The sequence below is a fragment of the Pochonia chlamydosporia genome, chromosome 1, assembly GCF_001653235.2.
Source record: "Pochonia chlamydosporia 170 chromosome 1, whole genome shotgun sequence".
Taxonomy (NCBI): domain Eukaryota; kingdom Fungi; phylum Ascomycota; class Sordariomycetes; order Hypocreales; family Clavicipitaceae; genus Pochonia; species Pochonia chlamydosporia.
In genome coordinates this window covers 4,934,093-4,949,896 of record NC_035790.1, presented here as the reverse complement: position 1 = coordinate 4,949,896, position 15,804 = coordinate 4,934,093, and the positions used below count along the sequence as shown (strand labels likewise).

General features: G+C 50.7%; 5 protein-coding genes across 5 annotated transcripts; 4 read left to right on the top strand and 1 right to left on the bottom strand.

The window, feature by feature from the left end:
• Window positions 1-1,222: 1,222 nt before the first annotated feature.
• On the bottom strand, window positions 1,223-1,655 carry VFPPC_13038 (hypothetical protein; the record flags this gene model as incomplete). The annotated part of the gene is made up of 2 exons (XM_018290815.1): window positions 1,223-1,441; window positions 1,539-1,655. The coding sequence occupies 2 exons, from the start codon at window positions 1,653-1,655 to the stop codon at window positions 1,223-1,225; spliced, it is 336 nt and encodes a 111-aa protein (XP_018149694.1).
• A 3,209-nt stretch (window positions 1,656-4,864) lies between these two features.
• On the top strand, window positions 4,865-5,485 carry VFPPC_01289 (hypothetical protein; the record flags this gene model as incomplete). Its single annotated transcript, XM_018281144.1, has 1 exon — window positions 4,865-5,485. The coding sequence occupies one exon, from the start codon at window positions 4,865-4,867 to the stop codon at window positions 5,483-5,485; it is 621 nt and encodes a 206-aa protein (XP_018149693.1).
• A 1,046-nt stretch (window positions 5,486-6,531) lies between these two features.
• Window positions 6,532-10,036, top strand: VFPPC_01288 (leucine-rich repeat-containing protein 40; the record flags this gene model as incomplete). Its single annotated transcript, XM_018281143.1, has 2 exons — window positions 6,532-8,340; window positions 8,393-10,036. The coding sequence occupies 2 exons, from the start codon at window positions 6,532-6,534 to the stop codon at window positions 10,034-10,036; spliced, it is 3,453 nt and encodes a 1,150-aa protein (XP_018149692.1).
• Window positions 10,037-12,236: 2,200 nt separating this feature from the next.
• VFPPC_01286 (FAD-dependent oxidoreductase-like enzyme) lies at window positions 12,237-13,952 on the top strand (the record flags this gene model as incomplete). The annotated part of the gene is made up of 1 exon (XM_018281141.1): window positions 12,237-13,952. The coding sequence occupies one exon, from the start codon at window positions 12,237-12,239 to the stop codon at window positions 13,950-13,952; it is 1,716 nt and encodes a 571-aa protein (XP_018149690.1).
• Window positions 13,953-14,540: 588 nt separating this feature from the next.
• On the top strand, window positions 14,541-15,803 carry VFPPC_01285 (acetyl-CoA C-acetyltransferase; the record flags this gene model as incomplete). Its single annotated transcript, XM_018281140.1, has 1 exon — window positions 14,541-15,803. One exon carries the CDS (start codon window positions 14,541-14,543, stop codon window positions 15,801-15,803), a length of 1,263 nt encoding a protein of 420 aa, XP_018149689.1.
• Between the last annotated feature and the right edge of the window lies 1 nt (window position 15,804).

The window sequence follows — 15,804 nt, the reverse complement described above, 5'->3', positions numbered from 1 at the left end:
CGGCGGACGCCTTTGTGGCATTCCCAGCTTGAGAGTTGACCAGAATATCCGCTTTACTCTTGAACCAGGGAAATATTATTATGTGCACTTGTTGCTTCCTCTCTCGGAAACTCCCTTCCAAAAAAATTGAGACACACATAGTGTTGATTCCGAGATACTCGCACGGTTTACTTTCGAACTCAGGCGTTATCCAAGGCGCCACACCAGACAAATGCTGCCCGAATAAAACAACACAGTGCGCGTCCTTGCATAGCATCATGTATACCCCGCCTGTCGAGATGTGCTTTATGTTTTACACTTCAATTTGTTTCACAGTTACATTCCATTGATATAACAACGTGATATTTAGCAGTCGATCCATTCTTCGCACTATCCCTTGGCCGTTATGAACCTGCCCAACCGTAGCACGGTACATAACAGACCCGCGCAATCGTAGTAACTGGCGACTTGGCGGCCTATGAATCTCAGGCTGGCTGTCAACATTTCCTATGGTACTACCGTAACTACAGTACTATGCCTCAAGTAAAATATATACTTAGTATTCTGTAAGCACTTTTATAGATTCATTTTAATATTTATGCTACAACTTATCTTGCTGTGCTATGGATGTGTTACACGAAGCGATAGGCGCGTTAAATTTGGCGTGCCCAACGCCTCTGACTTGCTTACCTGTTCTCCATCCCGGCTAGTGGAGAGTAGTGTATGAGATTTCTAACACAAACTTGAGATATATCTCATTATTGTTTCTAGTCGCCATGCCTATGATTTATGATATATAATGATCATCTCGGAGGCTCAGATATTGTCTTACATTACCGGCCAAGGTGAAATATGACTGCCAAGCAAAGTGCTTTCTAGCTTCTATTAATACATGTAAAATTGCACAGCACAAGTATTAGCCGGGGATAGCGCCTGTTAAGTCACAAGTTGTACTTTAGCCCAAATCGATATCATGCTAAGTGACATCACTGTTAGGTGCTAACTAAAGTTAAAAGCAAATAGATGATAAGGCGAAATACACAGGCATGGAAGTAAACCGGGGTTAAAATTACTAAAATAACCCTTAGCACGGGCCGCCAGGGGCATGCACGACGATGAATGCCTGCGAATGGAGCTGGAAATCAACATTGAATTAAATTGCTCCTAACTATACGCTAACCCACAGCGTGGCTCTGCCCCCTTCGGTAGAAAAACATCCCCGAATACTGAGTCCTGGTCCCTCTTACATTGGATGAGCCGGACCATGCGCGGCGGCAAAGGCAGGGGCAATCTTCTTGGCACACGCCTTGAGGCCTTGAACACAATTCAGATTGGCAGCAATATTTTCAGTATACTTCATAGCAGCCGCGCCGGCAGCTCCGTGTAAGCCCGCACCGTTCTTCTTTGCACGGTTGAGGAGGTTTTGCGCTATGGCAAGGCACTGAGGAGACAACTCGGGGCACTAATAGAAAGTTTCATCATTTTGTTAGCATGCGATATATATTTATATATATATGTGTGTGTGTGTGTGTGTCCTATATATAGAATTCGATTCTTACAGATTTCTTAATCAGTTGTTCAAGAGCATCTACTTTAGCAATATCTTCCGCCTCCATAGACTGCTTAGCGGCGAAGATGGCTGGCGTTAGGAGCGCAATAATATAGATGAACTTCATTTTGTTGAGTTTGCGTAGTAGGTGCTGTGGATAAGCGTTGTAGTGATTTCTCTTATTTCTATTATAGAGTAGTGTATAAGGCTCAACAAAAGCCGAAAGGGCAACGATGCCGGGGAAGTTGGGAGATTTATACTCCGTAGTAATGCAATAGCTTAGGTATGCTAGTAGTTGTTGGGAACACGGCAGAGAGTAGTGAGACCTCTATGCCAACAATTGATTCACCGGGTAGAGTTGCTGTTGAACTGGAACGGTCCGGCTGAAACAAGCGACGATTATGTTATAGCAGACTCGAGTGCTCTAATGAGATGGAATGTAATTGTCGAACGTGACGCATAGTTGTCTGAGGACATCCTGCCTAAGTGTTGTTTCGCCTACACTATTTGGCGCCATTTAAGCATCTGCAATCTGCTTTCCGCCACCGGTTCTGACCTTCTAAGGGAGACCCTATGGGCGGTCTCAACTTGGTCTTCCCACGACACCTCATTTCAGTCCTGCTATGGAGCTGATTATGCATAAAGCAATAGGAGCGCCTCTTAATCATGATCATGTATCCTATGGGTCCGTGGTACTGGCTATATACCTGCAGCTACTAAACAATACTTTAAATACAGCAAGTCATAAGCGTGATTCAGGTACTCTTCTGTACTGAAAGTGCCACCCCACCCATATTCTTTTTGAGAGAAAGAGGCTCAACCGGAAGCAACAAGTGTACATAATAATATTATGCAGCCGGTATGTCGTGCGATTGCCGTTGGGCATTATTTCGATCGTTTTATGTTACATCTTAGTAGCCTGAACGGGGTATTTTTTTTTTCATTTTGGGCATGTTTTATGTATGCCCAATCTAGGACTTGCAGCCTGGGGAGTCGTTGCATAGCCGTGAATCTGCACTTTGTCCAGTCGGCTTCTCCGGGTCACATCAAGGTCAAAGCAGGGCGGTAGGTCCGATCGAGAACATGTTCTCCGGAAAAAAATCTAAATATTCGCCTTGCATGCCTGCAGCTGATTTGAACGCCATTTGAGGTGTTGCAGCGAGGCTTGTGTAAGTGCACAAATGTACGCCGAGCTTGCGGCAATCTAGCCCCAGAGTTGCAACGCCAATGGCTCTGCATGGCTGTGATCCGATGAGAATTGCCCGACTTTTCCTTCTCTGAAAATCTGTTCAAGGTTTTTCTTAACATTTGCGCGAAGAAAAAAACTCAACTGCAGCAAGTAAAGTCTATACCAAGATTGAAAAAACGGGTAGTAGTGCGGCACCGACAAGTACAGATTGATCTACCAGGTTAGGCACTCTTTGGGCATCAAGTCAAATGAGGTCATGTATCATCACCAACAACCATAGACATCATTCATTCACACAGAAATTAAAGATGGAATTCCCTATCTAAAGGGAAGAGAAGACTGAACTTAATAGCCGATTCTACGACTTCACAGCCTACACCATCCGTCTCAGCGCAACCACAGAACACCTCCGAGACCATCCAAGCCGTCATCGTCCGCTGCGATGGCGAGAAACGCAGTCTCCCACTGTGGTCTGCCACCGACATCCACGCCAGCCATATAGTCTTCTCGCAAGAGGTGTCTCCTGTACCAGGGCTCATCGGCATCCCGCTCGTTTTCCACCGAATGGGCATCATAGCTTGCCAAAAGGGCTGATCTCGACAATCAGATCGCGAAGTATCTCAACATAGAACCTGTTAGTGGTTTCGAGCCTCCCATCGGCAGTCAGGTGTTGGCACTGTTCTCGTCGCCCGCAAAGACAAGAAGCCATTACTCCTGGAGCATCTTGAGGGCGTGTGGATGTACTGTGACTACATTCTGGATCTCTTTGGAGAGGGAGCAGGTGCGCCGACGGAGCTGTACCATCGTTCTGCATTTGAGAAGTGGTGGGCACGGTAATGCGAGGAGCAGCAGTCCCGCTACGGAGACGGAAACGGCGCTGATCTTGATGATTGGCGGGCAGTTAAGTCGCCGTGCGAAGTGTAGGGTGCTTGATAAGCTACATGTAGTCGTGAGTTGCAGCCTGGAAGGATGTGATTGCAGTCTTGGGACGGGCTGCGTGGCAGACACGATATGCGGACTATTCTTTATACCCCTCTTACGTGTTGTAGCTGTGACACTCAGATAGCTATCTGGCTTCTGTATTGAAGACTGTGGGTAGCCTTATTCTGTTCACTTTGGTTTGTTAAGCTAATTTCTCCTAAAATCTTGGTGCTGTACGGGACGAAAACGCTCGGTAGGTGGGAGCGCCGTCCACATGGATAGCTATACGAAATGACTACGTACAGTAAATTGCATCTGGAACGTTTCATGCAATGAAGACAAACATCAAGCCGTTTGGGGTATTCGTCAAGCCGCTTGGTCATGATGGTAGAGTGTCGTGATACGTAAGTCCTGGTGGTAAATATCACGGCTATGACGAGCCCGATTCGAGATTGTACTGCACGGACTTTTTGAGACATCTTACACGATGCACTGTCGCACGAAACATGGCCTTTGCCTGAATATTCAAGCCAACGGTGCGCGGTTTTCAAGCTGGTATGTCTAGGAGGCAAAATATTGACAGGTCATTTGCTACACTGGCAGACAAAAGGGTTGTAGGGATGCCTAATTTAAAGCTCAACCGTTCTACCTAAGAAGATTGAAACGGCTCATCGTCTCTTATTATCGGGAAGGTGCGTTTCAATAAGACTGCAGCTTCCAAAAGCCCATGTTTCTACCAGAGCTGTTTGTTGCCACGATGACGACAGGCGGCATACACAACTTTGGCATTCAGTCGATATGCTTGCTTGCTCTGTGCGTGAGAAGTGATCAATCAGTCCACGTTGCCTCTTGTCTCTATCACTTTCTACTTTCATTCTGGCCTTCCTTTCTGGGATGGCGGATAGCATCCATTGGGTGCTCGTATGTATCCCCCACCATGCCCGTGCGACATCTCATCATATGCCGAGGAACATGGTTTGGAGAAATAAAGCTGCTGCCTCGAAAGTATCCATGCTCTCATGGATGTGTGTTCCTGGATTTAGCCACTATAAGGCCTGTACAACTTTCTTAAATAGTGGTCGTTGGACCGCATGTCATGGAGTTTCCACTTACACAACTTCATCCCGCTTTAGGAGCCCATTTCCGCAAAACTCTCTGCGCATTATTCAGAAACTCCGGCCACTTCACCTCATAGAACACGACACTTGAAGCAATACAAACAACCCATGAGTTCTCTGCGCTCTCACCCAGTTTCACGCGCCGCGCTCGGCATCCTCCTCATAGTCGCACTCATTTTGACCTACCGCATGTCTCTTGGTCCAACAACACACGCAAAAAGCTATGTCAGAATGACGGACCGGTCCTCCATCAACCTGATACCCAAGCTGGAGGTGACTCTCAAACAGACCAGCGCTTCGCCAGCCACGGTCCAAGTCTCCGTGACCAACAAGAACGACTACGCGGTCACTGTGCTGTCATACGACTCCCCGCTTGACGTGATGGCACTCAGCCTGGGCTTGGTGACAATCACACCAGACGGCGCGTCGAAGCCGTTGAATCTACCGAAGCGTCAGGTGCGGAGGGTTATGCCTCCGCCGTCGGATGCTCTTATCCCCATTGCGCCGGGGAAGACTGCAACGAGTGATGTTGTGCTTGCTGGGTCTGGGGTTGAAGAGGCCTTGGGCTCGGTCTCCAAGGTATCTGTGAGGATTTCGGGAAATTGGCAGGCCGTTTGGGCGAAGAGAAAGGAGGATATCGGGGAGGTGAAGTTGGGCGGTGTGCAGCCTGATCCTGCTGTGTTTAGTGGTGGTTTCAGTTCAGAGGCTGTTCGTGTCACTGTTGGTTGACGGCAGAAGAAGTTATTCGATGTATTTGTGGTTGGGCAATTATGCAATTAAAGCACAGGCATGCTAAGCCTGAGCTGTGGAATAGTAGGGACATAGCATATGCCGGTCGGATATAGTCCCTTTGGAATCTTTGGCCAAAAGTGACATCAAAATCTCGATGAAGCACGTATACTCACAATGAAATCATTTACGGCAATTGTCGTCCAGCTGATGAGCAGCCTATGACGATGCCGGTAGTTGATCAATGACTCGGGTCGGATCATGCCGACTGGAGATGCTGTTGTAATAAGCTGGGGATTACCTAGCAAGCCACCTGCCTCTCAACAGGTGAGCCAGTGGACCAGCCAGTTGGAAACTACTTGATAACACTCAGGGATTAATTAGAACCTCCATATTCTCAAAGTCAAATTCTGGAATGAAGGTGGGTTCAAGAACAATACAGAAGCCACATGGCCAAGTTGCCGGTAGAGAAGTCTTTGTTTTAATTTCCACTTTCATCAATAAATCGAAATAAAGACCTGCCATGCCTCTCTCTATCCAAAGCGAGATTGATCCGGCCAGCTGGGTTGCTTTTCCAAATGACCCCTGACAAGGGTTCAGATCGGTGGTCAACCAAAACCTGGGATTGGACTCGACTAGTGCCCGCATGAGGGACGGGCCAGCAGACCAGACAGGGCAGGCCAGTTGAGCATGCAATCTATCAACCATCCCGAAAATCAGCATCCAATGCCTCCCTCCTGTTCGTCTGATTATTTTCGAGTGACTCGAGACAGGGCCCAGCTTTTTCATCCGATCTGACTCTGCAACAACCGGTGAATTTGCAGATATTTCATCGCTGCCTGTGATTATCGGTCTTTGTTTACTTTCGTTGCCGCGACAGCCGCTGCGTGCACTTCCACAAGTTGCACGTAACCGTTGACTCTGTTGACTCCCACCGCAAATTCCACCCCAACGAGCTTCAGACAGTGTACGACGCGCTTTGAATAGCCTCACTCTGAGGTCCGATCGACACTTCTGTTCCTCCTTTGGCGCGTTTTGAGGTTCGAATGGATAGCCCTCGAGATCGCCCAAGTGGCATTCCCCGCCTGTCTCGACTCCCAGTCCCCCGATCGAGTATCCCAAAACCTACACCCTCGACCTCAACCTCGACGGCAACACCAATTCGCCCAAAAGCCTCTAGAGACAGCCTTGGCGGAGGAAATGTCGGCGCTGGAGAGCTCAATCCGACCAAGTTGCGGGCAACCGCATCGCGGGATCATCTTCGCAATAGCATAAGCGGCGCTACTGGTAGGGACAGCCCCTTGCGATCGGTATCCTCACGAGATCAACTTCGCTCGAGCATGCACCAGCCTATAAAACCTAGGTCGCAGCAGGAACCGGCACAGAGAAAGTCAAGACCTCCCAGTTTCCAACAACGAGCTAGTAGAACCGTTCCACAGCCCTTGGATACGGATGTGTATCATGCTGTCACTGATGATGCTGTATTCGATCAGTCGCCCGTACAAAACAAGCCATCGATTAGTTTAGGCAATTCGTCTGACTATGCTACCAACATTGACTATGGAGCGGGCGGCACACAGGCTTATGCACTTGAAGACAATGCAGCCGCTCTCCATACTCCTACGAGCAGGAGATCCAAGCCTAGACCTTCACTGTCAGAGAGGACGATGGAAACATTGGCGCAGATCCCATCCTCTCCAGCCCTGAGCAAAAAGTCGTCATCCTTTTTCGAACCAGGACGTCCACGATCAAGAGCAGAGAGCGGAAATTCAAGGCCGGGTTCCAGCTACAACTCTGACGGGTCTGGAAGAGCATCGTCTCGGCAAGGAAGCCGACCCAGCTCCAGTGCTGGACAGAATGACCCTCCTGCAAGCTTCCGCGGCTCCAACAGTGCATTCAAAAGCAATTTATCAACCATTAGTGGCACCCCACGGAGAACCTCTGCTGCCGCTGTCGGGAGAACTCCCCAGACCAAGGCAACGCAAAATCGTGCCTCCCTTATATCAACTCCGAGACTGGAAACTTCTAGTATCCCGCCCATACCAGATGCTGTGAGAAGCCCTAGCCCCGAACGAAGGCAGTTTGGCAAGACCCCCTTGAAATCTGGCTCCAAATCGGTTGCCTCACGGCCTGCAAAGCCTCGCGGATCAACGACTGGCCTTTTCAAGAAACCCTCTCTACCATCCATGTCCAAGGGTGCAGGCGCATCAGAGGAAGCAGGTGCTTCAGCTGGGTCCTGGGATGGCTCTATTCCCCCTCCGTCGGCTTCAGGTCCTTCTGCCTCCAAACCACTTACAAATCGAAAGTCGTCGGCGGCTCTGCGTGACCAGATTGCGAAGGCGAAAGCCGCCAAGCGCGCAGCTGTACGACAAGCGTCCGTGAACCATGAATCTACTGCATCAGATGACGTGCCTATTATATCAAATGACGGATATGGCTTTGGTGCTGATCATGACGACCCTTTCAACTTGAGGAAAGGGGAGAAACCTAGTGCCAAAGTGTTGCAGCAGCGGGTGGCGGCTGCTCGAACCACCGGCCGGCTGAACATTGCCGCGTTGGGGTTGAAAGAAATCCCACAGGAAGTTATGAAGATGTACGACCTGGAGAGTGTTGGTAACTATGGGGGCAGCTGGGCAGAGAGTGTAGATCTCACCCGACTTGTTGCCGCGGACAACGAGATAGAGTCTTTGGATGACAACATCTTCCCGGATGCGAGCCCAGATGCATTTGATGAACAAGAGGACGAACAAGGCAACATATTTGGAGGACTAGAAACGCTGGATCTGCATGGAAATTTGCTTACGCATGTTCCCCTTGGATTCCGACGCCTAGCGAACTTGACATCGCTCAATCTTGTAAGTGCTTCCTCAACCCAGAGACCTGTACCCTCTTGCTTACGCCGGCTAGTCTTCAAACAAGCTTGAAAACGCCAGTTTGGAGATCATCTCTCAGATGGTCTCACTTCGAGATCTGAAGCTGTCCAAGAATCAATTGTCTGGACCACTGAACCCGGCGCTGACGAGCTTGACCTCTCTGGAGATGCTTGATGTTCATGGGAACAATATCTCGGCGCTGCCCTCCGACATTGAAAATATGATCCGCCTGCGCATCCTCAACTTGAACGAGAATAAGATTGAGAGCCTTCCTTTCGAGAGCTTGTCAAAGCTGCCGTTGACAGAGTTGTCTGTGAGAAAGAACAGAATTTCCGGATTGCTTATTCAACAGCCCGTGGACTCTCTTCCCTGTTTGCAAACTCTCGACGCATCGGCTAATCAATTGACACACCTCATACCCGTAGACAGCGCCATCAACTTGCCAGTTGTTCACGCCATCTCTCTGTCCGTCAATAGGCTGCAATGCCTCCCGGATATGTCTACTTGGACGAATCTCCTTACGCTGACTGTGGACGAGAACCACATCGCCAGCATACCGGATAGCTTTACCGGACTGCAGAAGCTACGTCACGCAGATTTCGCCAGTAATGATATCCGTATAGTGCCACCGGAGATTGCTAGAATGCAAAGTCTTTCCATGATACGATTGACAGGCAATCCTCTAAGGGATCGAAAGCTGGTCTCGTCTTCAACGGATGAGTTGAAGGAGATCTTGGCTGGCCGCTTGGAGCCTCCCCCTCCGTACCAGGAGCCTGGTCATCATACTTCAATGGCAGGGTTGATGGGCAGTCTTTCTGAAATCGACGACAGGCTCAAATCCGCTGGAGATATAGACTCCTTGTCCGGTATTAATGATGAAGACGCCCGGTCTGACGTGGAGGACGATTTTACCACACCACCTACTTCTGCTCCACATACTCCGAGTCGTTCACGATCCCAAACAGTCGTGAAAGACGTTTGGTTCGTCAAACCAGGTGGTTTGCTGGACTTGTCAAGATGCGACATATCGTCGTTGAATCCCAATACCTGCGCTACAGTCGCCTCGCAGAATCAAGTGCGCCAAATCCAGCTGCACCATAATCCGATTGCCGTGTTTCCAATTGCGCTGGCTGCCTTTGGCTCGACTCTCTCGTTCCTTTCCTTGGCACATTCCCAATTGGCTGGCGAGTCATATCTCACAGAGACATTGGAGCTGCCTGCACTTCGAGAACTGAGCCTCCTCTCAAACCAAATATCGAGCTTGAATCCCGTTATCAAGTTCCTGAAGGCGCCAGCTTTGGAGAAGCTCGACGTCACACTTAACCGCATGACTTCGCTTCCGCCCAATCTGAAGGACGTATTCCCACGCTTGTCAGTATTGTTGGCAGCGAGTAATCAGCTGTCAGAGCTTGATCCCGAATGCATTCGGGGATTGAAGATTGTTGATGCCTCTAGTAACGACATTGGCCAGCTGAATCCCAGACTTGGTCTTCTGGGCGGCGTGGACGGGCTGCAAAGGTTGGAGGTTGCTGGCAATCGATTCCGCGTCCCAAGATGGAGCATTCTGGAGCGAGGAACTGAGGCTACTCTGAGATGGTTGCGAGGCAGACTTCCGACTGAAGAAATGGCCGCTTGGAAGGCAGCGAACGGAGAGGACAGTGGAGAAGATGTTGACTGATTTACAGCAAGTATATAATAGAAAAGCAGGGACACCGGGGATGGCGTTGAAAAGATTAGAGGAATAACAGGGCCAAGGATAAAATAGATTAATATTTCAGTGCGTATAGGCGTAAGCACGAAATAATTTGTACAAATAGAGGACTTTGCGTCGGTTGAGTGTTCGTCACCAACACCTCAGACTCTCAATGAATGCAGTGATTTAGGAGCGCTTGGGACGGGGTGCTGAACCTTGGATGCTGAGCCTGAGCTAAGAATGGAGCAGACGCATTTTCAAATGGACGCATAATTCGACTTGTCTATAAATGAGGCAGGCATTCGTAGAAGCGCTGAACTTCTATCCTGTTGCCTGCGGATTCTAGGATGTCCAGAATAAGGGCCAGTCAGGTCAGGTCAGTGCGGCAGATAAGTAGCGATACTATACGATCAAGGCAGGCACGCATTTAGATGTTGAAGATACGGCATCGATGGCTCTTGCGTTTTCTGAGTGATATTTGTCTGCATTGCTCCGTCCGCAGTGAACCAAAGGAAGGTTGGCTGGTCTTGTGTACCTAAGTACTTCAGTTCACTTCTCGCCCACCTCCCAACTGACAACAACTTCAACATCGTTCCGGCTTGTTTATCTCTGTCATAAAATACGAATTATTACAAGAACCATTTGTATTTGCCCGTTCTATTCTTAACTATCTGCTCTACCCTTGGCGCCAAGGAATTTCTCCCAGCAATGTACACTACTCCGATGATACGGTCATCACCCTCGCCTCCGATCGACGCTACAACAGGCATACACACAATGTCACCTGCAGGCACAATTCCATCCTCGCTACCACTCCCAAATCTCTCATTCGCGATCCATAATGGCGGAGAGTACTACGAACATCACAACATTGTCAAAGTTCTGATTCCGATATCTGTGCTGGGATGGGTTGCCTTTGGGGCAATATGCATCCTTTGCATCAATGGACACGGGCGAGCTGGTCGATGGATCCCAGAGTGGTATCTTGATTCTAAGGGCACACGATGGGATAAAGCGGCCGTGGGAGCTTGGTGGCTCGCGGTAATATTTGGATGGCCGGTGATTCTACCGATTGTTGTGGTGGGACATTTCTCGAGGAAGGTAAAGATGTGGCGTGACGGGAGGAGATTGAGAAAGGGAAAGGAGAGAGAGGCTGGGCTCGCTTAGCTTGGGATGTGCTTTTGGTGATATTGGAGGCTGAGAGGGTGATGCGGAGAGGTTTTTATGCGTCCTTTGCCGTGGTTGTATTTTATGGGTTGCATGGAAGGGAACTGATAGAGTATTCAAGGCCAGTGATGATGGCCTTTGTTTGCTGTACATGTTGAATTTATGTTGCATCTAATAGATCGGGATAAGCATTTTCTGTACGAATTTTAATACTGCATCCCATGAGGTACGTCTTGTTGGGTGATTGACATAAATGTGGTTTGTGTCCGTGGATTTGACGCTCAGCCAACAGTTTGCCGATGAGCACAGACAGGCACGGCCCAGATGCAATCAATGGCCGAGTCGTGGAGTCAGAGACGCGTCAAACCCTGAGACCTTTCCGTTGACTCGGGTATCAAAGATGGACAAGAAAATGAACAATTGGATTATCTTGCCAAATTACTGCAATCTTGACCCTGAGGCAGACTCCCAAGGTGCAACGGCAGCAGGTGATCAACCAGATGTGAGGTCAAGGGAGACCAGCTGGATTAGGTTTAGCCCCAATTGCCTGTCCTTGTCAAGTACCTTGTACCCTGTCACCAGCCTCCCGTTGAGCTTTTCCCTGGCAACCAGCTCAGATCTGCTGTCAACCAGAAGCGACGCACGCGGCCAGAGAAAGGCCGGTTTAGTTCGCACCACGGCCAGCCTCATTCGTCCAGTGCAGCGTGATTCTTTGCTCTCGTGCTCTCAACCATCACCACATTTCACCACTCCGAGCCACATACTCGCACCGTCCGATAATTTATTCCATTTCGCATTGATTGAAGCTCTTTCGCTGTTGGGTGATCTGCATCTGGATTGGATTGATGCGCGACTGTGCTTGGCTGCCAGGCTGCATGTGTTAGGCAGGGGAGGACAAAGCGGCCCAAGCCAACATTGAATCGAGAACGCAAGCCATTTCTCACGACTTCACCACCTCTACAACACATCCGACTACGAGATCATTTCCGCCATTACGTCGCTCTCCTACTACATCATCATGGCTTCCGACGCTGATCTGGATACTCGGCAACCCAACGGTGTTGCCGCCAGTCCCATTGAGCCATCAACACCTCAGGAGGTTGGACCTCCGCCCATGTCATCGCAAGTCACTCTGCCGTCGACCGAGATACCTGGGTCTCCAATCGACCCTAATCAATCCTTCAAAACCGAAGCAAACGACGACCGACCGGCCACCATGGTGATTCCTTCCTCTCTGACCCCGCCGCCGTCCACACAAGTTGCTGCCCACAACAACGCCAGACGAACCTTTTCACAATCGCAGCAGTCCGCCCTTTGCTCACCGCCAGCTACTATCCTGAAAAATATTCGCGATCGAGAGGTTGGCACCGACTATGCTCCGCCATCTCCTCACCAGGTTCTGGAGGCCCCAACAGAAGAATTGAGATCTATGCTTCAAACATGTATCGGCGAACAGCAGAAGTTGAAGATGGAAACAGCACACCACAAATTGCAATATAATCTGCTGAGTTTGCAAGCTGAGGATGACGCTAAGCGTGCGGCAGTCGAGCACGAAATGATTCGCAGGGAGGTGGATGCACTCCGAATGGCGGAACACACTCGCCAAGCAAGGCGTGAGCTCAGCACTTCATCTGATTCTACGCAAGCAAAATATTTGCAGATGAAGATGTGGTATGAGGCTGCCATGGAGGAGAATGAGACCCTGACTCGTCGGCTGAAGGTCGCTAAGAAGGTTATTCAGCAGAAGGAGGAGGAAACCATATGTTTAACGGAGGAAAGGGATCTGCTTCTGACACGAATTCGAGAGAACCGGGAGCATTTCCACATGCTATGTAGCCCTGGGGGGATTTTCCACAGCGCCTTGACACCAAAGCAGCAGAATGTTTCGACGCCGCAACAGCATCGCGTGCCACAGGGCGCTCAGCACCAGACTCCGCGATCTTTGCAGCGAGGCGATACGGAGGGCCATGAGCATGGTCTGTCAGCTTTGTTGCAGGCTATGAGCCAGAGCCAGGATAATAACAACAGTGCGCCGTCGACACCAATGACGTCTCACCGAGCTGTGCAAAAGCACTCTGGAAGGCATAATCGCAACACGCAGTCCATGTCATCACTGCCCACCACACCGGTCAATCGATCCCGAGACGGGGCTTTACTGCCATCTGCTGACTTGGTGCCGCAAACTGAGCCTCGCCATCGATACACTGATCAGCAGTTTGTGCCAACGACGCCGACTCCTAAGCGAAATCGACGTCGGAAAAGCCGAGAAAGCACTATTTCAGCAGACGACAATGAGGAGCTAGCAAGGCAGGCTATGGAGTCGGTTGAGGCCATGCAATCCTTTACATCTCAGGTTTCAAGGCCGTCACCGCAGGCATCCCGACAACGGCGGCGAGCTGAGGATGATGACGACGAGGAGGTGTTTGACAGCCAGGCAAGCCAAGCAGCGACGGAAATGTTGCGGAGGCACCCCGGCCGGAGTTTTGAAGTGGCTAGTTCGGCAGGGTCCCGCGATGAATCGCCCGGGCCTGCCGAGAAATCGGCCAAATTGCAGGCTAAACTCTTGTCAAGTTCCAGGGGCGGCGGTGCTATGGATAAGCGCAAGTTTAGCGGGAACACGGCTACAGCGGAGAGCACAAGGCGTGAACAGGGGAGTCCCCCGAAGAAGATGCGAGTGGGCTCGTTGACGGAAGAGCAGCGAGTCGGTCTTGGCATTCAATATGGCAGGCGATGATGATGATATGACTTTGGTGTGGGAGGGTCTGGGAGATGTACGGTGTGTAAATGTACCAGGTATGTTTGGTACAATGTACAGGATTGTATTTCAGGGTGACGTCTGTCTGCTTGGGCTCGTATGGAATATGGGGTGCCCTGCGTCTACGCTTGTTCTGATGACGCTTCTACATAGATTATGAATATACTGTATGAATGCTTGAAACGGAAATCATCTTTCTAGCCTGAATAAGCTTGACTCTCAATTTTACTAAGCAGTGTGGTTTGTGGCAATGCTGGAAGTCGTTCCTCATATAATAAGACGAAAGCACACCAGACGGGTTGCCCCACGTCCATCGGCTCGGGACAAACGCCCACCGGAACCTGGGGACGGCACCAAGACGGAAGAGCCCTTAGCCGCGCCGCCTTCCGACCGCAGATTCCGATGGTAGCCATGAGCTCATGTCATCTCATTCATTCATTCACTTCATCTTGTGAAATTTAGCAACACAGCATTTTATATCACTGACACCATTATTGCCACTCACAAACACCCTCAGAGTAGCAACTTCAGGAACAAAATCCTCAACCTCATAGCGCGTCCGTCACAATGGCAGCACCACGGGGCGTGGCCAATATCCTCGCCAAATCACCCACCGACATCGTCATCCTCTCTTCTGTCCGCACGCCCATCACCCGCTCCTACAAAGGCCAGTTCAAAGACGCCTACCCCGAGGAACTACTAGCCTCCGTGCTGAAGCACGTCCGTGAAAACACCATCCCCGGCACAGATCTCGGCCCCCTCGTGGAAGATGTAGGCGTGGGCGTGGTGCTCTCTGAACTGGGCGGCTCCAAGGCAGCCCGGATGGCCATGAACCACGTCGGCTACCCTAACTCGACGTCCTTATTCACCATCAACCGCGCGTGTTCGTCTTCCCTGCAGGCAATCACGTCCATAGCGGCGCATATCCGCACGGGCATGATATCCGTGGGCATTGGCGCCGGCATGGAAAGCATGACGAGGAACTATGGCAGTCGTGCTGTTCCCGTGGACGTGTGGCCCGACCTGAAGGAGTCACCTGTCAAGGATGCACGGGACTGCATCATGCCGATGGGTTTGACGAGCGAGAACGTCGCGAGCCGGTATGGCGTGTCGAGATCGGATCAGGATGCCTTTGCGGCGGCTTCGCACCTCCGTGCTAGTGATGCGCGGAAGAAGGGCCTTTTCGACGAGGAGATTGTCCCTGTGACGACGCGCTTCCAGGAGGTGGATAAGCAGGGCAACAAAGTTGGCGAGGAGCAGCGCATCACGGTTACGCAGGATGACGGAATACGGGATGCCATCTCGACGGAGGCGTTGGCCAAGCTTAAACCTGCGTTTAAGCCGGACGGTGCGTCTACAGCAGGAAATTCAAGCCAGGTTTCTGACGGGGCGGCTGCCACTGTGCTTATGAGACGGAGCACCGCTACGCAGCTCGGTCTGGGTGATTATATTCTGGGCAAATTTGTGTCGGGCGTGGTGGTGGGCTGTGCGCCGGACGAGATGGGTGTAGGCCCGGCGCTTGCGATACCGAAGTTGCTGGAGATGCATGGGTTGGAGACCAGCGACGTGAATCGGTGGGAGATCAACGAGGCGTTTGCGAGCCAGGCGTTGTATTGTCTGAGGGAGTTGGGGCTGGAAGAGGCGTGGGCGGACGGGAGGGTGAATCCGACGGGTGGTGCTATCGCCTTGGGACATCCGCTGGGGGCGACGGGGGCGAGGATGACGAGCACGTTGGTGCATGGGATGAGGAGGGATGGCGATGACTTGGGTGTTGTGAGTATGTGTGTTGGGACGGGGATGGGGATGGCGGGTTTGTTTGCGAGGGAGTAGA